This window comes from Quercus lobata, chromosome 4, assembly GCF_001633185.2.
Source record: "Quercus lobata isolate SW786 chromosome 4, ValleyOak3.0 Primary Assembly, whole genome shotgun sequence".
Classification (NCBI taxonomy): Eukaryota; Viridiplantae; Streptophyta; class Magnoliopsida; order Fagales; family Fagaceae; genus Quercus; species Quercus lobata.
In genome coordinates, this window is record NC_044907.1 from 14,652,753 (window position 1) to 14,679,412 (window position 26,660).

General features: G+C 33.0%; 2 protein-coding genes across 2 annotated transcripts in view; both read left to right on the plus strand.

The window, feature by feature from the left end:
- The window catches only part of LOC115984375 (putative disease resistance RPP13-like protein 1), a 149,333-nt gene that overhangs the window by 38,354 nt on the left and 84,319 nt on the right, over positions 1–26,660 (plus strand). The gene's annotated exons all lie outside the window — the stretch shown is intronic.
- LOC115984659 (putative disease resistance protein RGA3) lies at positions 11,639–13,602 on the plus strand. The gene is made up of 3 exons (XM_031107680.1): positions 11,639–12,298; positions 13,197–13,255; positions 13,344–13,602. Exons 1-3 carry the CDS (start codon positions 11,639–11,641, stop codon positions 13,600–13,602), a joined length of 978 nt encoding a protein of 325 aa, XP_030963540.1.

A 26,660-nucleotide genomic window follows, 5' to 3' on the forward strand; every position in this document is an offset into this window, starting at 1 on the left:
AATTGCATCCAGCCCTGTGCATGGCTCCATTTGATTTGATCGCTTAGAAAAAAGAAAAGCATATCGATTGTTTCTGCCTATATAAGTGTCGGCTTCTAAGTATGGTGACCTTACAATCTGATTCAAGATCTCTTGAAATCTTAAATTGTTTAATAATTAAGTGTTCCTAAAAAAGTTGAAATGCATAAAACAAAGAAATTAAAAAAAGCAAAAAAAAATCGAATCTCAAAGTGCCATGACAAGCATGCATTTTTGCATAAAATGAGTGCATAATCATCCAGGTGGCAATGTATTATTTGTGCCATAATCAATCCCTTGGACTGGAAAAACCACCTCCCTCTGCAGTAGGCTCACTCAAAGTGAACATATATAGGAATAGATTGATGTGGGTCATGAAGTGGATCATGCACCTAGAGAAATCAAACGAAAAGGCATGCACTTGCAATTAATTTATACCATTTCTGCTACATTATTTCCTAGAGTCCCCTCCTCAATAAACTAGCATAAAAAGTTGTTTTCAGTAACGTAAGCATGTAGAAAGATGCTGAGCATGATATTCATGAAAATTTCCAAGAACTTTCTTCCAACGAATTTGATTACTTCTCTGATTATATTATTTACTCTGTGCTAATCATGTTGGCCATATATGTCTCCACCTGCCATCACTACTTATCATTCAAGAATGTTAGGTGAAGTCAAGCTATTTTTATTCTATTCAGTCAATTATATTTGGTCCACATTAGTCCAATTCAGTCTATTAAGTCCAATTTGGTCAATTTCTTTTTTTATTTTGGTCCACTTCGATACATTTGTACTAATTCGGTCCAAATCGGTGTACTTACTTAAGAATGGGAAAAGATAAGTTTGGGGTGAAAGTTCTATCAATTATTTGAGTAATATCAATTGTAATTATATAATAAGTTTTGGTTATTATAATAACTAGTCGCGGACCTGCGCGTTGTGCGTGGTTTTTTTATTTTATTTTTATGATCGTGTTATTATTTGAAATATTTTTGAATGTATTACTACTTAAGTTGCATTTTATATGTATAAACAATATACTGTAGGATTCATGATGATAGAATTTATTGTCTTGGAATTAGATGTGGAAAGGATACAATCTCATCTGACGGTTATCTCAAAATCTGATTATCATGTAGTTCTAAAAAATTAGGAATTTTTACTGAATTATTTTACAATCTCATCTAACAGTTATCTCAAAATTTGAATATCATGTGGTTCTAAAGTATTTGGAACATATTTTATTTATAAAATTTCCCCATTTTCCCAACTTGTCTAGGTTTTATATTCTTTTGTATCGTGGGAATGTAATTCAATAAAATTTCATATTGAAAGATAGACACCATAGCTGCTGATGTGACTCCATAGTACCTACCAACCATCATTTACTAACCGTCATTATAGTAAAAGATCATTTGAAATAACTGGTGGATAACATGAGCACCCTACCAATAATATGAGGACTATTTTAGCTAAGCATTTCATTTTAGAGAGACTTGAAGAAATATTCCAGCTTGTGTGAACTTGTAATTTAATAGGTAATCCATTATGATTTGGTAGAAACCAAAAGATAATATAAAAATTATTTTAGCACACAAAAAGATAATATAATCTCAATTTTATAATAGTCTTTTCATTAATTGAGAGTTGGACATACTTTAAGAAACAATCTAGCTATTGAACTTGCTATTTAATAGATAATTCGTAATCAACTAGTACAAAATATGAACAACCTACACAATCGAAAAAATAAAAAATAAAAAATATTTTAGCATAGCCTTTTCATTTTATAGCTGTTCAACTTGCAATTTAATAGATATTCTGTAATCAACTGCTAGGAAAAAATGTACAACTTACACAACCAAATAAAAAGTTAAAAAAATATTTTAGCATAGCCTTTTCATTTTATTTATAATTAAAAGTTACAAATACTTGAAGAAAAAATCCAGCTTAAAATGTCTAAATTAATAGGTAACTTGTGAGCAACTGATGATTAAAATAGTAATCAGAACGATGACAGGTGTCCGCATCATTCAACACCAAGACCTTTTATGTGATATTTTTGCACCATTCATGTTTTTCAATAGAAAATATCTAATCTCTAAACATACTACAATCTCGTCTGACGGTTATTTCAAAATCTAAACATCATGTGATTCTAAAGAATTTGGAATTTTTACTGAATTATTTTACAATCTCATCTGACGGTTATCTCAAAATTTGAATATCATGTGGTTCTAAAGTATTTGGAAAATTTTTTATTTATAAAATTCCCCCAAGATAATCCATTATAATTTGGTAGAAACCAAAAGATATTATAAAAATTAGTTTAGCACACCAAAAGATAATACAATCTCAATTCTATAATAGCCTTTTCATTAATTGAGATTTGGAAATACTATACGAAACAATCCAGCTGTTGAACTTGCAATTTAATAGATAATCCATAATCAACTGGTAGAAAATATGAACAACCTACACGACCAAAAGAAAATATAAAAAATATTTCAGCATAGCCTTTTCATTTTATTTATAATTAAATGTTACAAATACTTGAAGAAACAATCCAGCTTTTGAACTAAACACCCTACACAACCAAAGGATAATATAAAATTATTCAAGCATAACAAAAGATAATATAAAAATATTTTAGCATAGCCTTTTCATTTTAATTATAATTGAGTGTTGGACATTCTTGAAGAAACATTTCAACTTTATTTACTTTCCCAGCAAAACAACTCATTCAACAATGTCCTATTTTTTTTTGGTTATTTTCTTTGGTTAAACAAACTATTCGGGCAACAGTGGAATTTCCCAACAAAGCAACTCATTAAACAATACATTGTAGAAAAGTAGAAGTAATATGTTCTAACTATATGCAACTGTATCAAGCTCTGACCGCTCGCATATTTGTTTTTTACCCAGATAGACTGCTACCTCTGCCTCCATAGTGGTAATGGCTCTGGATCTATCTATGACACTTGTGGATCAAAGAGGCACATGGCTGATGTACTTTGGTTATTTATTGTGCGTTACAAAAGAAAATTTGCAAAATCATTTCCCAAAAGGAATATGGGATATATTGGAAGGTGATGATGTGGCTTTTGTATCACAGTTTGTGGCAAGAGACAATGGTTTGAATGAAAGTTTACCGGTATAAATGCTGTATTGGGAAATTTTCTCCAGCTGCTACAGTATTGCTTAAAATCTCAACATGAATGCCCCCCTCCCCAACCTTTCCAAATGAAAAAAGAAAAAAGAAAAAAGAAAAAAGAGGAATTGTTGGGTTGTGTTAGGAAATTTTCTCCAACTGGTACAATATTGCCTAATTTTGCACTACATGATTGTCACCCTATTATAGCACTATTATACAACACTTTGTAATATACTTGAAACAATAATATTATCCAATTGAGATCCAAGCTACCTAAATATCAAAGAAAATTCATCTCAACATGAATGCCCCCTCCCCAACCTTTCCAAATGAAAATAAATAAATAAATAAAAAGATTTTCAACTTTAGTAGCAAAATTTGGATCTACCAAACCAAGGTGCCTAAAAATTCCAAAAGTCTGACCTCAAATGAAAGCAACTCACAATCTTAATTCAAAATTTATTAATATTTATGTAAGGTGATAGATTTTTTTCCCCCCTTGGAAAAATCAGGTCCAAAACTTGATTTAAATTAAAACCACAAGCGTCAACTTTCATTCACTTCACTGTTTTGGGCTTCCATGCTCAATTTTATCTGTTTAATAAAATTTCTCCCTAATTCACCATATACTTGTATTTAGTCTAAAATACAATAGAAACTTACATACTTAACTTCCAATGACTCCCTAAAATCCGGCCATACCCACTCCTAACAACCACTCAAACTCTAGTATACCACTATTGAGAAAATTCATCTCAACATGAATGCCCCCCTCCCTAACCTTTCAAAAAAAAAAAAAAAAAAAAAAGGAATTTCAACTTTAGTAGCAAAAAGAAAGAATAATGTAGCTATGACCGGACACAATTTCATTGGGCAAAAGCGAGGCTGTAAAGCAAGTGAAGAAGCAAGTTAAATTCTAAGTTGTTGAATATAGTACTAACCCACTCCACCCAAATGCAAGTTTCATTCTAGTCCATTGGCAGGTCCTTGAGGCCAGGGCCATAAAAGATGTACAATTTCCTTTATAGTAGATGCCAGATTCTAATGAAAAAAATATATATATAGAAAATTTTGGGTACACCAATCATAAAAGTGACAATTAACTATGAAAAATAAGTAATCGAGAGAGATGAAAACTCACCTTTGAATCCCCTTAGAATGGATGAGACGTGCCACCAACACTTTATACTTCACTACTTCAGAGTCTTACATTCTTCCAATAAGCCACAACACATTTAAAAAATGACACCTGAGATATTTCCAAATAAACCAAAGTAAAATAAAATAGTTTTTTTGGTAGTAAAGTTATAGCACTATTGAAACGACATTCAGGCAATCTCACAAACACATCAATGGCATGCCAAGGATGCTCGTCTAATATAAACACAAACACAAACAAACGAAAAAAAGAGAGTCTCATATTAATATAAACAGAGCATAAAAGTTTTACACCCAAAAAAAAAAAAAAGAATTGAAACAGAGAATAAAAGTTTTGCACCCAAAAAAAAGAATTGAGATGTAGAGATATCTCAACCAAAGCAGGGAGGTTCTATCGGTATTTATAAACCATGTGGAAAGGAATAAAGGGAGGAAGAAAATCAGATAGGCAGCCGTTACTGAGAAACGGTAGAGTAGGAAGGTGGGTAGCTTTCAAACTCTCTGTTTTCTCATGCAATACCTGAAGGCTTCAACGTTTTTTTTTTTTTTTTTTTTTTTTTTTTTTATTTAAACGCTTCCCTTTTTTTTTTCCAAACCTGCTTGAACGTACGTTTTTTTTTTTTTTTTTTTTTTAAAGCTTCCCTCTATGTTACATATTTCAAAACCCTGAACGCTACCCTTTTTTTTTTTTCAAACCGGCTTGAACATTTGATATTTTTAATTTCTTTTTCCTTTAAGCTGAACTGAAAAGGCTTTGGATTGGGCTTGATAGTGGAACTAAATAAATAAGAGGTGGGCTGAATTAATTATACAAATTTATTATAGGGTGATAGTGGGAGTAAATAAATAAGTAGTGGGCTGCATTTATAGGGCTGTAAATTGTAAAAACCATTTAAAAATTGAAGGAAATTTTTTTTTTTTAAGAAAATGACGTGGCAGCTGATGTGGTACAACGTGAGAGCAGCAGAATTAAACGCTACACTTTAGTTTTTAGTAATATATAGATATAAATACAGATAGATATATATGTGTGTGTGTGTGTATATATATATATTTATAAATGGAATTCAATTTTAGGTCTTTTATTGGACAGGTCGAGTTCAGTTTATTGGAAATTTGGAGCCCATATTAAAATAAATAAATAAATATTTTTTTTAAAACCCTCACTGTTTAACGAGCGGGACTTAAATGAGATACTTACCGAGACTCCCTCAAATACATCTATCAATCATCATCACTCACGTTTTAAAACCCCACTAACTAAAAGAATGGTTCTTCTCAAAAACTAAAAGAATGGAATTATTTAATATATAAATCTTGTGTGGATCCGAGTCATATTTTGATCTCCTCCCACCAATGTTGAGGCATGAACATTCTCACACAAGCATACAATTATGATGAGTAATACGTGTTACAAACTCTTTCTTCCAAGAGGTTTTGAATGAGAAAAGAATAGTTACTGTAACTAACAATAATTTGGGTCCGGGATAGTTTTATACTTTTATATATATATATATATATATATATATATATAAAGTCTCTTAGGGTCGTATTAGAGTCGTATGCTCAATTCTTCTTTTATCTTTATCTTTATTTCTAAGAGATTAATACTTAATATGAATAGGCTTACGTCTAGTTTGTATAGCTTATCTAGAAAACTCTAAAAACCAACTATTAGGTAGAACTGTAGAAGTATGCACACAATCTTAGCGCAATTTAAAAATGTTTGCACAGTGACTTAAGTTTCACGAATTTGATAAAAGAAATTCACAAATTCTTAAAATTGAAACCATGAATATCAAACCATGTCTAAACCAAAGACCATGATAAACACAAATATGCAGAAAAATTACTGTAGAAAATTCAAACACCAGGAAAACAATTTTCTTTGATTCTAAAACCCAATCAATATGTTATACAATCATGATATTGAAGTAGGCTTTGATACTAATTGTTGGTTTTGCATCTCATACAAAACAAACAATGAAAGCAAACACCACAGCACTACACTAATAAATCAGAGTCACACTAAGTTGTTGGAATCACACAGGATAAGACCCAACAATCAAAAATTCAACACACTAAGAAAAATGATTTATAAAGTAATTAAATTCAACATAACAATCATCCACACCACAGCACGAAAGAGGCAGTAAAAAGGGGGGAAAAAATCTTGCAAAAGAATAGAGCACAAAAGAAACTTGGATTTAGAGATACCTCAACTGAATCGTTTAGCTGCTGTCAATATTTATATGTTGTAAGGAGAGGAAGATAGGAAGGAAGGAAAATAGAGAGGCTGCCATTAGAAGGGAGAGAGGCTGGCGGTGATTAAATGTGAAACAGTAGAACAGAGAAGGTGGGAAGGAGAATGAACTAAAACGTGGGAGATAGGAAATTAAAACTGTGCGCAACAAAAGGAAAGGAAAAACAAAAAGTTGAAACCGTGAAAGCAAAGGGTTTAAGTTGAAAAGGCATTGGGTCTGGGCTTTATGGGATATTAAATTTGTAAGAAGTGGGCTTTATGGTGAAGAGAGGGATGAAAATTATTTTATAATTATCTGTATTTAAAATTGATAAAAACTATTTTAAAATTGTAAGACAAATTTAGAAAAGATGATAGAAATGACATGGCTGTTAATGTGGCTCAATGTGAAAGTAGCAACATTAAATGCTACGCTTCAGTTTTTAGTAATATATAGATAGATTATTTTTCCTTAATCTTATGTATTCGATGACTAATAGATTGATTCTTTTAACAATTTAAACTATAAGAAGTTCAAAATGTGATTGTAACATTTGTCTTGAGAAATATGGCAAGATATTTGACCATATTTGACAAGCGGCACGTGGAACCTAATGCAGACTTGTCGCTTCCATTATTACATTTTTTATATTAAAAATCACTTCTCAGTCTTAGTGAGAGAAGTTCTTTTGATTGAACAATGCAGGTCAGCTTCACACTGTGCTTCCATTCTTACCATATACCTTTGCTCTTCTCAAAAGAGGAAAGCAGAAATTACCTATACTACAAATAAGAAATGAAATAAAAATATTAAAAAATGGTATTGAATTCATTAGAAGTAATCAGCTTTGTAATGCTCATCCATATAATTATCTAAATGCCACATTCCAGATGTAACAGACACGTCACATGTGGGTGGAATGGCCTTTGTAATGACATCCCTTGTTAGAGTTTTTAATCATGAAGAAATCAACTAATGGAGTCTTTTCCGCTGGAGGCCCCTACATTGAATTCTTGTTTTATTGTCTATAATGAAAACTATGTGGGCCTGCAAGTCTTGGAAGACAAAAAAATCCATGCTGGATGGATCGTGTAATTGAAGGTGGTAAGCTCATCTTGTTCCAATGATTTGTCATCATTTTCAGATTAGAGTAGCATTTATCAACACATCCTTTGTTACTAAAAAAATTCTACATCACTTTTACTAACTATTTCTGGAATCTTTTGGTGCTTGATACTGCCAAGTTATATGCCTTTGTTTGCCTTATATATTTATTTATTTTGTTCCTTTTATGTTATTGCATCCATGACCTTGCTTGACATGACCACACAACAATCATGCATTTTGTATATTCCATATGCACCTGTTTAAATGAAGTATACATTATCAGGTCAACAAACTACCTCTCTCTCAGCTTTGGGAATTGATGGTGGACAGAAAAAAAGTAGGTCCTCTCCAGAATTTTGGTTGTTTCTTCTCTTCCACTCTCCAAAGAGTTCAAAAGGCTCAGCACAGCATTGATCTTGTTGTTGTTGCAGTCCTCACCAGTAAGGGATGCGCACCTGCGTTGTTACTATCAATAATTCTAAGTTGTCCTATGCTCAGATTGTGATGCGAGAGGCATAGAGGGGGGAAACTTTCCCCAGATGGCTCAGGTGCTTGTTCCATGAAAGATCAAGGCCATGCTTGAGGCTCTGTCGTGTCACTACCAGCAATTACCAGAACGTGTTTTTAAACCAAAGGGTGCTCAGTGGTTCCGTTTTATTCAATTGAGTTGTGTTTCCTACATAAAATTTGGACTTCCAATCTTGAATGATGTTTAAAAATCTTAACTATTCTGCAGGTTTTCAAACACAATATGTGAAACATGTTGAGGCTTCCAACAATAACATTCCTGACAACCGCTTGACATCACCCTATTGATGAATACAATATTTATAGGCTTGGTTTTATGATCTAAGGTGGCTGCTACCAACCAAATTTGACATTCTACAACCAAAGCTTCCGAAGCGCTAAACTTACATCCAACAAGCAACGATGATATCTGTCTTGCCAGCCTGTTCTTTCTAATTTCGTATCAAGTTTGGAGATTGGAACTCTATGTGTGAATTGGTAAGATGAAGAGCAATGAAGAGAATTGTGTAGCCCCTGTTTTCAGATTCTAGGTTTGATTGGAAACATATTGCTTAGGAAATTTATATAATATCAATTGTGATTGCACATATCAAGAATTTGATCATTTTGTAAATGAGTTTGCTTGGATGTACTCCGAAATATTCTTGAATTTGTATTTTGTTGGTACTTTTCCAATGCTATTGAGATTTCATTAGGTATCTAGGAAACAAAGACATGTACTAAACTCAACTGAGCCTGATTAACATTTTAGCGATGGAAATTTATATTCGTAAAACAAGAAATACAAGACAAAAGATTCTCTTGGCAGCACTACCGTGTTGCTTAAATTATTTGTTTATTCATCAAGGTTGATACTAATAAAAGTAGCTCATCAATATTTTAAAACCTTTTATCCAAAATCATTTTAGGATAAGATAAGTAGATAACAAACAGTGATTAAAAATAAAATTATGCAAGTGGATAGTACTGGTTATTTTCATGAAGTTGTGTAGTTGAAAAAAACAATTATGGTTCAAATCCCCCATCCCAACTATTAAATTATCAAAATTATTATTATTATTATGAAATCTAGAATGGCAATTTTATTGATATAAAAAGAATATTTTATCCAAAAAAATATAAAAAGAAGATTACATATTTTGCATATCCAAAATTACAAGTGGGCTTAAAAAAGTAGGGACATCCTCCATCCATACTTAAGGAGTGTCCTGAGTTGAGGCATAACAGGCCTGTGATATAACGGGCCCACTGAGAATCTTCCAACTATGAAACTGAAAACCATTCATTCCTTGCACATAACGGGCCTAGGATATAACATCCCAATCAGAAAGAGACATCTCCTGTGATAGAATTTCTTTCATGGAACCATGGTGCCACGCCCTCAAACACCATTTTGCACACTATTAATTCTGGGACACACCCAGTTTCACATCCAAATAACTTTTCAAGTCATAATTGGTACATAATAAAATGATGTTAATGGTAGACCCACGTGAAAGTGATTTTGCTCTTATCATAAGTTGACAACTTAATAGAGTGTGAAATTGGATTTCTTCATAAGATTGTTGTTTTGCAACAAGACCTCAAATGATAAAATTGTATTTTGAACACATGATTTCAAGAACAAATGTCAGATCCCAAATACAATTTAAATAATTGTTATTAAAATAATATTATTTTCATATTAACTCACAATGTGGCTATAAAAAAAAAGTTAGAAATACTAAAAATTTTATAACATAATTCTTATAAGCTATTGTGTAATTAATTTTTTTTTTTAAACACAATTTTTTTATTAAAAAATAATTCAAAATTTTATTTATTACATTATTTGAATGTGGTACAGTTACATTGTTGGTATTTCAATTAATAAGCTTTTTTTGTCGACTCTCAAAAAAAAAATTAATAAGCTTTTTGAATTATTTGTAATAACTTTTATCATTTTCCGAAAACAAAGGTGGGTCAGTCATCAGTATCACCCCTCAGAGTCTTTTTCTTGTGTATTGATTCTTGAACCTAACTTTAGAAAAAGGTACCAACTACAATCGCCATATTCATATTAGTTTTGAATCAAATAAAAATAACATTCATCTACCATTCAAATTTTTTTAGATTTTTACTACTCAAACCCCCATAAAGCTTAAATTTCTTCGGAAGAAAATATTCTTTGAAGGCCCCTGCAATGGAGAATATATAAGGGCCATTTTTTTTTTTTTTTTTTGAGAAACATAATTTGGATCGTTTTAGATGTGCCAGTTTCCTGAAACCATTTAAGTTAGTGTTAGTAGTAGTATAACTCAGGCATATATTTTTTTCATTCAATTAATTGCTTTTCTTAGTTAGCGCAAATTCGTTGAAAGCTAGCACAAGGAAATAATGGTTTGAGTAATAATGTATACCAACTATTGTCCCTGTTGATTAAATTCTAGGGACCATCCCATATTGACAAGTTGTAAACTGAAACTGACTTATTTGAATTCCTACTCCTTTGCCCTCACTACCACGCAATTTACTTACACCATTGAATCAAAAGGACTAATAATGGCATCGGTGTCAATTATTGGAGAAAATCTTGTATATGCCAGGCATATAAGATACTTTCTCCAATTATTGTCTGTGTGGAATCCACCACAACACGCAATTCACCCATATGCCATTGAATCAAATTTAAAATTTCAACTAGAGTGATAAAGGACCTCACAATGTCACTAGTCATGAGAGAGGAAGTAGTTTTGGAGTTTTAACACTATCGCAGAACACATATCTCTCTCTCTCCTCTTATTCTGGTTCTATCATTTGCATTATCTTGTCTTACATTTTTTTGCAAAGAAGATACCATGGCTGGGCCCTTGTTGGGTGGGGCATTTCTCTCTGCATTCCTTCAGGTGGCGTTTGACAAAGTGGCTTCTTGTGAGGTCCTAGACTATCTCAAAGGAAGGAAACTCGTTGATGGATTGGTGCACAAGTTGAAGAGACAGCTGATATCTGCTGATGCAGTGATCATTGATGCAGAGGAGAAGCAATTTACAAACCCAGCTGTTAAAATGTGGTTGGAGGAGCTCAAAGATGCTGTTTATGTTGCCGATGACCTCCTAGATGATATTGCCTATGAAGCCTTGCGATGCAAGTTTGAATCTGAATCTACTAACAAGGTAATGAGTTTTATCTCTACCTTTGTTAATTCATTTGACAAAAGAATACAATCAGAGCTAGAAAAGATCCTAGATAGATTAGAATATATTACAAAACAAAAGGATGCTCTTGGTCTTAAAGAGGTTGCTAGCGGAATACCATCACGACAATTAACAACTTCTTGTCCAGAAGTAGATGGTGTGTATGGTAGAGATGTTGACAAGGAAGAGATATTTAAGCTGTTGCAATCAAACGAATCAAGTGCCATGATATATGTGTTGTCCCCATAGTGGGAATGGGTGGGGTTGGCAAAACAACCCTTGCTCAACTTGTTTACAATGATAATAGAGTAAAAGATAGTTTTGATTGCACAACTTGGAATTGTGTTTCAGAAAATTTTGGTATTTTAAGTATACTAAAAACTATTTTTGAGCAAGTCACTGCAACTACTTGTGACATTCAGGACTTAAATTTGTTGCAAGTTAAAATTACAGAGAGGTTTGGAGGGAAGAAAATTTTTGTTGTTTTAGATGATGTTTGGAATGAGAAGTATAATGTTTGGGATCACTTAGTTAGAATTTTTAGATGTGGGGCACGAGAGATTAAGATCATTGTCACAACACGTAGTGAAAATGTTGCATTAGTTGTGGGCACCCTTACAACTCATTACTTAAAGCAATTGTCAGATGAAGAATGTTGGTTGTTATTTGCAAAACATGCATTTAAGAATGGAAATTCTCATGAATATCCTAACCCAAAAGTAATTGGTAAAGGAATTATCCATAAATGCAAAGGCTTGCCACTAGCCGCAAAAACACTTGGGGGTTTGTTGCGATCTAAAGAAGACCCAAGGGAGTGGGAAAAGATTTTGAAGAGTGACATGTGGGATTTACCAGAGGGCAAAAGTGATATTCTTCCAGCTCTAAGATTAAGCTACCACTACCTCTCATCACAAGTGCTACATGCATGCGATGAGGCCTTTTTTTTTTTGAGCAAAAAAAAAAAAACCTTGTGTTTTTATTATATATATATAATTTTGATTTTGAGAATCTAATTTATAAGTGTTTTTTTTTTTTTTTGAGAATAAATCTAATTTATAAGTGGATAAATCAATTTGAAAAATTACAAGAGAGTAGTCCTATTTTTTAGGCAATGTTTTAGTGGCCTAGATTGCTTACAGGAGAGTAGTCCTATACAATTGGTAAAACTTTTTTTTTTACCATTAATTGAATAGGCAATTGAAAGGATTATGAATTTAGAAAGGAGGATTTGGTTCTATTGTGGATGGCAGAAGATTTATTGCAACAATGTAAAGGAAATGCAAGGATGGAAGAAATAGGTGAATGGTAATTTGATGATCTGGTGTCTAGGTCATTTTTTCTACGATCAAGTAAGAATGAATCTTATTTCGTAATGCATGATCAAGTCAATGACTTAGCAAAATTTATAGCTGGAGAATTTTGTTTTAGGTTGGAGATCAAGGAGTCTTGTGAAATTGCAAGAAAGACTCGTCATTTGTCATATGTTAGAACTAAATTTGACTCCTCTAAGAAATTTAAGTTGTCCCATGAAGCCAAAGGTTTGCAAACCTTTTTGGCAATAGATTTGACATCATCTTGGTTGCAATATAATTTGACGATGATAGATAATTAGCTATTGTCGTCTAAGTGCTTACGAGTGCTATCATTGTCTGACTTTCAAAACATTAGGGAATTACCCGACTCTATTGGAAACTTAAAACATCTACGCTATTTGCATCTCAATTACACTTCAGTTGAACAGTTACCAGACTCAGTATGTACTTTGTATAATTTGCAAACCTTGTTATTGAGGTGTTGTATGTTGCTCACTAGGTTGCCGAGCAATATGAGGAGACTAGTAAACTTACGCCACTAGGATATAAGCGGAACAAGTTTGAAAGAGATGTCATTACAAATGGGCCAATTGAGAAATCTCCAGAAATTAAAAACTTTTGTTGTGGGCAAACATAATGGGTGTAGTATTAAAGAGTTGGGGGAGCTTCAACATCTTTATGGAGCATTATCTATTATAAACTTGCAAAACGTTCAACATGCTAGAGATGCTACAGAGGTTAAGTTAAAGGATAAGCAGTACTTGTCTGAATTGGTGTTTAGATGGAGTCATGGCACTGACAATTCAGAAAATGAAAGAATTGTGCTTGAGCAATTGCATCCTCATACAAAATTGGAATCTCTCACTATTGAAAATTATGGGGTACAAGATTTCCAAATTGGTTAGGAGATTGTTCATTCTCCAATATGGTGTCAATTAGACTTGTGAATTGTAAATATTGTTTCTCCTTGCCTCCACTTGGGCATCTACCTGTCCTCAAGTTACCCTTTGTTCAAGGTTTTTGTGCTACGTCACATGTGGATGTTGAGTTCTATGGGAATGGTTCTTTCGCAATTAAGCCTTTCATTTCTCTTGAAGTGTTAAGCTTTACAGACATGAGAGAGTGGCAGGAATGGTTTTTATTTGAAGGCAAAAGTGAAGGTGGAGTTTTCTCTGCTCTTTGGGAGCTTTCCATAATTAATTGTCCCAAGCTAAGCAAGGATCTTCCCAATCAGCTTTCCTCTTTGACCGCACTTGAAATTAGACATTGTCAACAGCTTGTTACTTCACTTCCTAAGGCACCCGCTCTCCATAAATTGCACTTAAGTGATTGTGACAAAGTACTGTTGAAGGAATTACCACCTAGGCTACGTTGGCTTGAAATTGGAGGATGCCAAATCCCGCAATCCTTTGTGGATCTCATGACTTCTCTCTCTCCCAACCATCACACTAAAATCACCTGAAATACATGGAGCAGTTCAGTTGCCAAAGGGCCATTATTATCCTTCTCTTGAAAGATTGCTGATATGGGACTACTGTGATTCACTTTGGTCTTTTCCATTAGAGTTCTACCCAAAGCTTAAATCTCTCTATGTGAATAAAAGTGAAATCTTGAATCTCTTTCGGCATCTGAGGAATCTCATTGGGATCTTACTTCTCTCACTAATTTGCAAATTTGGGATTGCCCTAATTTTGTATCCTTTCCTAGTGGAGGACTGTGCACCCCAAATTTGACAAAGATTCGTATCTCCATTTGCAATAAGTTGAAGTCACTACCTAAAGGGATGCGCGCCCTCCTCCCATCTCTTGTGAAAATGCAATTGATTAAGTGTCCAGAACTAGAATCATTTCCTGAGGGTGGTTTGCCCTCAAATTTAGAGTCACTTCAAATCATAAACTGTGACAAACTCTTTTCCCGTCACATGGAGTGGGGACTTCAAGGCCTTCACTCTCTCAGAGAATTCACAATCTTGAGTGAGTGCAAAGAAGTGGAGTCCTTTCCAGAGGAGGCATTGCTGCCTCCTACTCTTACTGATTTCTACATTTCTTCTCCAAATCTAAAATCACTCAATGCTAAGGGGGTTTCAACACCTCACCTCTCTTAAATGCTTAAATATTGAGTATTGCAAAAACCTCCAGTTCTTACCAGAATAGGGTTTGCCCACCTCTCTTTCTAAGTTGATTCTCCAAGAATGCCCTCTTTTAGAACAACGATGTCAAAGAGAGAAAGGGAAAGATTGGCCCAAAATTGCCCACATCTGCTTCATAATGATAATCAGGAAGTGATCACTTCGTGAGTCAAGAAATGCTTCTGCAATTGATTTGGTTCATTTGGCAGGATAATCTGGTGCAACTCACTGGCTCGCCCATTACAAGTTTAGGATACCATGTGAGGCTGCCAAGATACTTTGTCTTGCACTATTACCAACTTCCATCTACTTATTGCTAACTTTTGTATTTATTCACATGCATCATCAAGGCTAGTGTTAGAGTTTTGTTTGTTATATCAAAAATTCCTTTTCTAAGAAATAGGTTTTATGGTACATTTGATCTGAGTAGTAGTGTGAATATAACTATGATTATAGAACGTTTGTTAAATCTAAAATTCCTTTTCAGGAGAATATTTTTTATTCATACAATTTTTTTACTCTATTAAAATTAGCTCCATCAAATCTTTTTTCCCAACCCATTTTGTTTCATCTCAAATGCTTATGTGAAGCTTGAAAATATGATAATACAACCACTAAAAATGTTTGGACTGTATCTAGGCAAAATTCACTTTCTTGAAAAAGGGAAAAGAAAGGCCAACAAAGAGATACCTAACTCTGCATCTAGCAATCAATCTGTATGATGCGCTGATAAAAAGTTGAAAATGGGGAAAAATCTTCAAATTATTTACAATGTTTTAAAAAATATAAAATCAAAGTGGATATTTTTCTTGAAATTGTGTAGTTGTAAAAAAGATTTAAAAGCATGATATGATGACATAATTCTTTAAAACTAGTTGATTTTCAATTAGGGGATGTCAATGTCAGTAACTTCTTTGCCTATTGTTTTGCAGAGTCACTAACATGTGCTCCACACGCCCAGCTCATCTTTCTTTCTTTATCAAAATTCAAGCATTCCCTTACTCTTATTCTTTCTGGGGCTTCTCTTGCTTCATTATCCATTCTCCCATTTTCAAATTTGGACTTTCGAAGTGTGACAGACAGACTTTGACGGAATTAAACCCCGGTAACAGATTTTTTGTGCATATGTCTTTGATGACTAACAAATTTGTTTTACGAGTACAGAATTTTTTATTGATGCTGGTCAGCATTCCCAATTGCTTCCTGTTATTTCTTTTAGTATTTTGAGAGGAAAGTATGTAACTTACAAGGGTGGAAATTGAAAAAGTTTTAAGAATAACATGTTCAAAAATCAGAAAAAAAAAAACAAAAAAAAACAAAAAAAAAAAAAAAAAAAAAGAGGAAGTTTTTTTCTTAGATGTGCAAGTGTGATTTCTTGTTTGACTAAAATCTCTCTCTCCCCCCTCCCCTGGGTAATGTGTTTTTGTTAAGTGTTTGGCTAATCAGAAAACCAGGAAGGAAAGAATAAGAAAACAGAGGAAGGCAAAGAAGAACAGAATTGGGAATTTTTAGTTACTTCGAGGGTAACTGCCTCCAAGCAGAAGGAGAGGGAGAGAAAGACTGAAATATACTAAGGAAATTTATTTAATTCTCTTCTTGCCCTTTCTCATATCATTCCCGCCAAAACTAACTAACTAATAACAACCCAACTGCTCTAACAAACAAAACTGTCACAACTAACTCACTTAGCACAGTCAGTCACACAATTCTATGCTATTCAATTGGCTACACTATACAACAACTAGGTCCTTTACATTTTTGTTTTAAAATGACAAAAGAAATCTGTGTAGCTTAATGTTTGCTGAAACATTTCAAATCCTAATTAAATATTGCTTTTAATGTTCCTTCAGCCTAACATCTTAACTAGTTTATTACTGCATTGCTTTTTAATTCATTTGGTCATCTGAGATATTCCTTATTTTGATTTTTTTTTCTTTTTCTTTTTGTCTTCCCTGGCTCTAATTGTAAAAAATGCAGAATGGTATAATTGATGTTCGATTTCTGTACATGTAATAGATAATTACATGCAAATGTTAATTTTCTTGTCTCCAAAATCATTTTTTAGTGAACAATAAAATTTTGGTGACTGTTTTTATTTATTTATCTTTATTGCAAATTAACTGTGCAACCCATGAAAATACATTGAGATAGTTCAGTGACATGAGAAGGCCAAGATCAATTCAACGTGAGTTATAGAAAAGAGATTATCAAGATATAAAGGCCAAGTTTGATTCAAGCCAAATGATAGGCCAAGTGCCTCCCTTTCTTATATCTATGATCTATGGAAGGCTTTAAAAAAAAGGAAAATGATGCCAAAAGAAGGGGAAATTGACGCAAGATGGCTCACAATGCCAGCAAAAGAATCGATAATGCAGTTTTGGAGGGTGCTAAAAACTCAAGGTAAGACCAACCCCCTGTCTCAGTCCACACAGGAGAGAGCTAGAAGCACGACTCAATTTCATAGTCAGGTACTTCTTTACTACCAGCTTGGTATAAATTTTGTTTATCGCTTCTTTTCTAAATGATTTCAAAACTGATAAAACAGACACGAGACGTTTCATGCTACATCGAGAAATCGTTAAGGGGAGGAATTCTTGTGCAGATTTACTTCGATTTGTCAACTAGTGCAACACAAACCCGACATCTATTTGGTGTAATATCAGTGCCTATTGGTCCTCTTGCATCATTAAACTCCACAATTTCTGCTACATTTCCAGGTCACTAGAAATATCTTTTTATCTTGAGGATTTTTCGTCATGCAACTCCTTTGCCAACATTCCAACTGGAGGGACCTGCAGCATTATTCAGCTCCTTAATTTCGAGTCCAAACTCTCGGTGGTACAACAAGACAGGAATGATTGATGGAATGGCAAGTCTCTGGTAGTTCAATTTTTTCCCTTAAGCTTTTCTCTGGTACTGACATATTCTGTATTGTTATTAGATTATCTTAAAGGAATACGTATTCCCTCCTCCAGCCTCCAATGTGGGGGAAATAAAGAAGGGAGAATGACAAATTAAGCAGATGAAGGGAATATATTACTTATATTAATAAGAAATTATTTCACAAGTGAATTAGGAACAGGAGCAGGTTGCTTTTGTTCAATACATAATGAATCAGTCGAACAAGACTGTCTTACAATGGCGCAATGGGGCTTCAAAAAGTCACGCAAACACAAGTCACATGGTTCTGTTTCTGGAGTTCTTGTCTGGTATAAAAAAGAGTTAAAAAAAAAAAAAAAAAAAAAAAAAAAAAAAAAAGAGAGAGAGAGAGAGAGAGAAGGAAAGAAAAGAAAAGAGAGACTAGTGGTGCTTTAAAAAGTACTACTAGTTACCTAACGGCCACTGCTCCATCATTGACAATTCAAAACTTCTGTATCTCAGAGGCATTATTAGATGCCGCAAATAGTGTAAGTCCAAAATACTAATGGTAACTTTACTACTTTTATTACATACTGAAAACTTCTACTCCCACTCCAAAAAGATTGTTACCACCTTAATGCCCCCATCTTTAGTTTTTAGCACTGGGTCACAAGCCTGCGCAACCAAGCTCGGCAATCTCATTGCCTCTAATCCTACAATATAACGGGTAAACTAGTTTGATTATTAGGCAATGTGGGATTGACATGTTTGGTTTTTTTAAATACACCTAGACAGAGATTTTAATTTTTTTTATTATATCTTCTACCCACATCAAAGCACACTCTCTCTCTCTCACTTCTCAAATAATAAAAGCTTCTTCCCCTCAACTCTCAGCTACTTCTTCTTTTTTGCTGGTTTGCGGTGCCTCTTCTTCTTCTGCGATACTAGGTCTAAAATAAAATAGTCATAGGTTTGAAATTCTATCGTATCTTAAAAAATAAAAATAAAATAAATAAAATAAATTGCACCCAAATAGTATTGGTGAATTGACAGGGTCCTAATATCAGGAATATTTACTCTCTTTTTTTGTATGTTAAAGGTTCTTTTCCGTGCTAAAATTTTTGTTTTCACCATCATACTGAAGTTTCAAAATCAGATCTAAAGATTGGTGATCAAGGCTAAAGTCATGCTATTACCACAGATTTGCTCCTATGAATGAAAGTTTCAAGAGGTTTTTGGAGTCGATTGGAGGTTCCAGTCATGAACATGGGTGCGTCATTCATGGACCATTCAGAGGTTCTAAATTCATAGAAGCTTTCTACATTTAGTTCATCTATTGATTAGATAAGCTAAGTTAGAAAGCAATAAATACTAGTATTTTTCATATTGCTAGATTTAATAGAAATCAATGGTTTAAAAAAATTGTATCTTTAACCTACATATATGGAGAGAGAGAGAGAGAGAGAGAGAGAGAGTTGGGTTCTAGTGTAACATTAAGTGATGTTACACTACCTAATAACTTTTATATGATTAATATTTTAAAAATCTCACTGTTGGATTACATATATATATATATATATATGTTTTTAATATGTATGTCAAATTTCATACTAACTGGATGTTGTTTACTTTTCAATTTATATACCATTTTTTATGCATACTTATAAGATATTTTTAGGTTCATATTTTTATGTAATTGGCATATCTTATGGCAAAACGCACTTTACTTGGGTAAATCTAAGTAGGTTCAAGATAATCATTACAAGTTGTTACATTGAAGACATGAAGATTACTCAAGAACAACTCATGAAAAGCTAAATTTGTAGGTCTCGATATTTTCTCAATACCTGTCAATCTATCAAGATTTACTGAAGCTCAATACCTGTCTTGATACTTCTTGATCTATCGAGCTTACGAGATTTCTAATATAGCCTGCAAGTTTTAATTCTAAAAGGCCATTTGTTTATGGGTTTGTATAATCCTTATAGGATTAGGAAAGTCCAAGATTTGTGTAAACCTAATTGGAATAGGAGAGCTTATTTAAAAGGCTCATTAAGCTCCTATTTAAATAAGGAGGTGGAGAAAGAAAACCCTATCCTTAGAAGGTTTCATAAGGTTTTCTTTTTGAAATTCTAGTCTCCTTCTATAGAAGAAAGAGATATTGCTGCGTTTCTTGTACGCCTTTGGATTCTGTAACCAAGTAAAGTCTCTAGCACCAACATTGAAGATCTTATTGGTGTTTCTATATGAAGCTATTGCAAATCAACTACAACACTTAAAGGGTTGCTGTGGAGTTAGTCACATACTAAGATCCGTGCAAAGGAGTTAGTCACAGACTGGAGATTTGTGCAAAAAGGGAAGAAGTCTTCTACAAGATCAAGTCAATTGGGTATTAGAGTAAAGGTTCAGTTGTAAGTTGGTATTTTGGGATAGGCCTGGTACTGGTAAGATTCCTTATACTCGTAAACGCTTGTTTTTTATTAGTGGATTATTGGGAGTAATGACCTGAAATTCACATAGAGGGGTTTTTGCCTTGAGGTAGGTTTTCCCCATTTATCAACAAATCACCGTGTTAATTTATCTTCCACTGCATATTAGTTATTTGGTGATTTGTTAGTATTTTCATGATTTTTATGTAATTTGACCTAATTAATCAACTTGGGTAATTGAATTAATTAACCAAGGTCAATCTATTTTAACCCAATAGATACAAAAACTTAAAATTTAAATATTTGATAAATGAAATAGTTAAGAACATCGGATTGACAAAAATTTGATTTGCGTGTTAAAAATGTAAAGAATATACAATTCAACTATGAAATTTTCAAAATAATAATTTAAGAAAAAGTTATTAAATGGTGTAATATACTTAATTTTTTTAAAAAAATGAAAGTTATTTAAAGATGTATATATTCTTTCATTAAAAAAGAAGAAGAGAGAAATAGAGATAAAGATAAAGAAGGAAAGATCTCCATATTAATTGCTTTGAGTAAAAACAACACCATTTCTAAATTTTTTGGAATAATGCTAGAGATACAAAACATTTTACAAAAAAATTTTACAAACCGCTGATGTAGTGAGTCATATTGGTAAATGAAAAGAATAATGCTAGAAATAAAAACTATTTTACAAAAATTTTAATAAACTACTGATGTGGTGAGTGATTATAGGTAAATGAAAAAAGTGATATTAATAGTGGCCCTAAATGAAAACCAATAAGAGGTTTGCCACATTAACATTTTGTTAAAATGTTGTAAAATAATTTGTGACTATAGCATTACTCAAATAAAAAAGTAATATTAATAGTGGACCTAGATGAAAACCAATAAAAGATTGGTCACATCAATATTTTGTAAAAATATTGTAAAATAGTTTGTGTACGTAGCATTACTCAATTTCCTAACCTAGTTTCTGCATCCCATTAAAAAAGAAAAACTCTAAAGGTTGGAGTCTTTTGGCCGAATATTGCTAAATCCGAAATTTATTTGCGTTATAGGTACTGTTCCAACTTATTTAGGGAAATTAGGAGAGAGAGAGAGAGAATTTCGGCAACGCTGTTGCCGAAATTCAACAAAAGTATGAGAGAGAAAGAGGAAAAGTGGGAGAGAGAAAATTTTGAATTTTGGCAACGGTGTTACTGAAATTCCTGCTGCCCAAATTGCCTGCCCGAGTGTGTCCTATGTGCTCGAAGTGTGAAGTGCTAAAAAAAAAAACCAATTGTGGCAATGCCATTGCCGAAATAGGAAAAAAAAAAATTGTGGCAATTGTGGCAATGCCATTGCCGAAAATGGGAGGAAAAACAAAAAAAAAGTGGTGGCCGAAATCTAGGGAGGAGTTTAAAAAAAAAGTGTTACGTCCACAATATGTTTACAATATTTTCACAACAAATCAAAGGTGATTAGTTATTATTAGTTCAAATTTGAATTTAACATTAAGATTACCTTTTTTATCCAACAATAACAACCTGCCACTTAAAATTTGTTGTAAAAATATGGTAAAAATTGTGTGCACTTATCATTTCTTAAAAATTAAAAACAAAAATAAAAAAGAATGGAATTGTGGCAATGGCATTGCCAAAATAGGTGAAATTTTTTTTTGGCAATTGTGGCAATGCATTGCCAAAAATGTGAGGAAAAGAAAAAAAAGGAATAGAATTGTGGCAATGGTATCGCCGAAATAGGTGAAATTTTTTTTTGGTAATTGTAGCAATGCCATTGCCGAAAATGTGAGGGAAAAAAAAAGTTGTGGTCGAAATCTGGGGAGGAATAAAAAAAAAGTGTTACGTCCATAATATTTTTACAATATTTTCACAACAAATCACAGGTAATTAGTTATTATTAGTTCAAATTTGAATTTAACACTGAGATTACTTTTTTAATCCAACAATAACAACCTGCCACTTAAAATTTGTTGTAAAAATATTGTAAAAATTGTGTGCACTTATCATTTCTTTAAAAAAAAAAAAAAAAAAAGAATGGAATTGTGGCAATGGCATTGCTGAAATAGGTGAAAATATTTTTTTGACAATTGTGGCAATGCCATTGCCGAAAATGTGAGGAAAAAAAAAGAGGAATAGAGTTGTGGCAATGGTATTGCCAAAATAGGTGAAAATTTTTTTTTGGCAATTGTGGCAATGCCATTGCCGAAAATGTGAGAAAAAAAAAGGGAATAGAATTGTGACAATGGTATTGCCGAAATAGGTGAATTTTTTTTTTTTTTTTTGAATTGTGGCAATGCCATTGCTAAAAATGGGAGGAAAAAAAATTGTGGCTGCTGAAATCTGGGGAGGAATTAAAAAAAAAAAAAAAAGTGTTACGTTCATAATATTTTTACAACATTTTCACAACAAATCACAGGTAATTAGTTATTATTAGTTCAAATTTGAATTTAACACTAAGATTACTTTTTTAATCCAACAATAACAACTTGTCACTTAAAATTTGTTGTAAAAATATTGTAAAAATTGTGTGCACTTATCATTTCTTATAAAAAAAAGAATGGAATTGTGTGCACTTATCATTTTTTGGTTTACTATGTGCACGTCAATCATTTTTTTCTTCCATATTGTAAAAATCTCTGTACTTTCTTTGTTTTTTTTGGTTTACAGTGTGCACATCAATCATTTTTTTCTTTTCTATTGTAAGAATCTATATACTTTCTTTGTTTTTTTTGTTTACAGCGTGCACATCAATCATTTTTTTCTTCTATAAAAATCTATGTACTTTTTTTTTTGTTTTTGTTTACAACGTGCACTTTAGAATAAGAATCAATGTACGAGAGAGTGTACTTGAATATATCCTTATCTATTTCGTAGGATGCTTTTATCGTAAAAGAACAGGACAAACCAAATTGGTTCAGTCAAAAAAAATACTAAAAGAATAATATGCGTACTTTTTATATCTCTCTCCTCTATTTCGGCAATGGCATTGCCACAAACTAGTTGGAACAATTTTTTTTTCCTCCTATTTCGGCAGTGCCTAATTGCCACAAATCCATTCCACATTTTAAAAAAAAAAATGATATGTACACACAATTTTTACAATATTTTTACAAAAAATTTTAAGTGGAGGTTGTTATTATTGGATTAAAAAAGTAATCTCAGTGTTAAATTCAAATTTGAACTAATAATAACTAATCACCTGTGATTTGTTGTGAAAATATTATAAAAATATTGTGAACATAACACTTTTTTTTTTAAACTCCTCCCCAGATTTCAGCAACCACTTTTTTTTCCCCTCCCATTTTCGGCAATGGCATTGCCACAATTGCCAAAAAAAAAATTCACCTATTTCGGCAATACCATTGCCACAATTCTATTCCTTTTTTTTTTTCCTCACATTTTCGGCAATGGCATTGCCACAATTGCCAAAAAAAAATTTCACCTATTTCGGCAATACCATTGCCACAATTCCATTCTTTTTTTTTTTTTTTTTAAGAAATGATAAGTGCACACAATTTTTACAATATTTTTACAACAAATTTTAAGTGGCAGGTTGTTATTGTTGGATTAAAAAAGTAATCTCAGTGTTAAATTTAAATTTGAACTAATAATAACTAACCACCTGTAATTTGTTGTAAAAATGTTGTAAAAATATTATGAACGGAACATTTTTTTTTTAATTCCTCCCCAGATTTTGACAACCACAATTTTTTTTCCTCCCATTTTTAGCAATGGCATTGCCACAATTATCAAAAAAAAAAAAAAAAAATCACCTATTTCGGCAGTACCATTGCCACAATTCTATTCCTTTTTTTTTTCCTCACATTTTCGGCAATGGCATTGCCACAATTGCCAAAAAAAAATTTCACCTATTTTGACAATGCCATTGCCACAATTCCATTCCATTTTTTTCCCCTCCCATTTTCAACAATGGCATTGCCACAATTACCAAAAAAAAAAAAAAATCACCTATTTCGGCAATACCTTTGCCACAATTCTATTCTTTTTTCTTTTTTTTTCCTCACATTTTCAGCAATGGCATTGCCACAATTGTCAAACAAAAAATTTCACCTATTTCGGCAATGCCATTGCCACAATTCCATTTTTTTTTTTTTTAAGAAATGATAAGTGCACACAATTTTTACAATATTTTTACAACAAATTTTAAGTGACAGGTTGTTATTGTTGAATTAAAAAAGTAATCTCGGTGTTAAATTCAAATTTGAACTAATAATAACCAATCACCTGTGATTTGTTGTGAAAATATTGTAAAAATATTATGGACGTACACTTTTTTTTTTTTAATTCCTCCCTAGATTTCGGCCACCACCTTTTTTTTTTTTTTCCCTTTTTTCATTTTCGGCAATGGCATTGCCACAATTGCCACAATTTTTTTTTTTTCCTATTTCGGCAATGGCATTGCTACAATTGGTTTTTATTTTTTTTTTTTTTTGAGCACTTCACTCTTCGAGCACACAGGACACACTTATGCAGGCAATTTGGGTAGCAGGAATTTCGGTAACAGTGTTGCCAAAATTCAAAATTTTCTCTCTCCCACTTTTCCTCTTTCTCTCTCATACTTTTGTTGAATTTCGACAACACCATTGTCGAAATTCACTCTCTTTCCTCATTTCCCTAAATAAGTTGGAACAGTACCTATAACGCAAATAAATTTCGAATTTAGCAATATTCAGCCAAAAAACTCCTAAAGGTCGGCAAACCTAAAAGATGTGTCAAAATAATATTTTGGTTGGTAAATTAAAAGATGTGTATATTAATTGCTTCGAATCTTTGACTATTGACAAATACCCAAAGCCTTATAAGTTATAGCATAGGAGAGGAATTTAGCCAAAAAAAAAAAAAATTTAGCGTAGTAGAGGAAATCCAAACCCTGTGTTGACATGGGCCGTGTGGCTTGAATTTGCCATAAGCTAGCCCAAGTTGGTCATGCTAGTTTGACCGAATACAATAGGGAATAGAATTCCCTAAACGACTAAAGTAACCTGCCCTATTATATATCTATCAAGCCTTTTGACTTTGTACTAGGTAGATTGGTTAAGTGTTCCAAAACCTAGTAGAGAAGAAGAAGACGAATTCTAATAACCTAGTAGCAAAGGTAATATAGAGAAAAAGAGAGGCAGTCAACTTCTATTTTTATTATTATTATTTTTTTTTTTTGTGAGAGAGTAGTAGGTTGTAATTAGGATTTTGGTTTTTTGAGAGTGTTATTGTATAGTACTTCCTATTTTTATAATGAAATTTCTCCGTTATTATCATGGAGGTAGGCAGTTTGCCGAACCACATAAATTCGTGTATTCTTTATGTGTGCACTTATTTGTTGTTATTTATTTATTTATTTTTTCTTTTTTGAGATAAAACCAATAGAATTTTATTGATTGATCATATAAGTCACATATACAATAAGAAAACAAGGACCATACGAAATAACTTCCTTCCCAAAATATACCAAAGCAAAAAGACCAAAACAAAATGAACTCCCCAAAAACTCCCCTGTTTCCCAGTAATACAAATAGAGGGTGATATACGATCGGGCGGAAACTATGAGTCCGACCACACCTTGAGTAGTAGACATTTTTTGGTAAGTCTCTAATGTCGCTAACGCTCCGTCCATGATTACCTTGTGGTGTGTCTGAATTTTCTCAAAGTATAACTTGTTTCTTGCATTCCAAATTGCCCACGATAGGGTCGTCCATTTCTCCATCTCTTCTTTTGATAGTTTTCTCCCCAGCATCCGAAACAGATGGAAAAAATCCTGAACCTCATTGCTACACTTTTGCACCCTTCCCCTCACCATTGCCTATACATTTCTAGCAAAGGGACATTCCCACAACAAGTGGGCATATGTTTCTGGTTGTTAACAACACAATTCGCACCTCTAATCCACTTGTACCTTCCTTCGCCAAAGATTTTCCCGTGTAGGTAGTACATTTGAGCACACCCTCCACATGAAGGATTTCACCTTTGGTGGTACGTTCATTGCCCAAATCATTTTCACCACTTTCTATCTTCTTATGCACGTGAGTGCTCAATATCTATTTGCTGGCGAAGTCGTATAGCCACCTGGTATGCTAATTTCACCGTGAATTCATGCTTGCCGTTTTCCTTCCAAACGAGGCTATCCTTGGACCGGTTACGACAAAGAGGGATTGCCAGGATATCCAATCTAGTCCTTGGTGCAAATTTTTCCTCAATCTTCCTCCTATCCCATTGCCAGGTATCCCTGTTAATAAGGTTAACCACCCTTAATGTGTGGTCCACATCCCCATTGAAGACGGGTCTGGATGGCAGCTAGTTTGAAGACAAAACCAGAATCCGGCTTCCATCACCCACTCTCCACCTTGAGCCCCTTACAACAACTTCTCTAGCAGCAATTAGGCTCCTCCAGACAAAAGATGGTTTATGAACCAATTCAGCCTCCAAGAATGAGCAGTTTGGAAAAAACCTTGCCTTATAGACACAATAAAATAGGGAGTGCGTGTGGTGCAGCAAACGCCATGCTTGCTTAGCTATCATAG

Excerpts from the sequence above, each read along its gene's own strand:
- LOC115984659 (XM_031107680.1), top strand. The coding sequence starts at position 11,639 with ATGGGTGGGGTTGGCAAAACAACCCTTGCTCAACTTGTTTACAATGAT. Across the intron at positions 12,299-13,196 it reads ACCACTACCTCTCATCACAA|GTTGCCGAGCAATATGAGGA; the intron begins GTGCTACATGCA and ends GTTGCTCACTAG. Across the intron at positions 13,256-13,343 it reads CTAGGATATAAGCGGAACAA|TATTAAAGAGTTGGGGGAGC; the intron begins GTTTGAAAGAGA and ends TAATGGGTGTAG.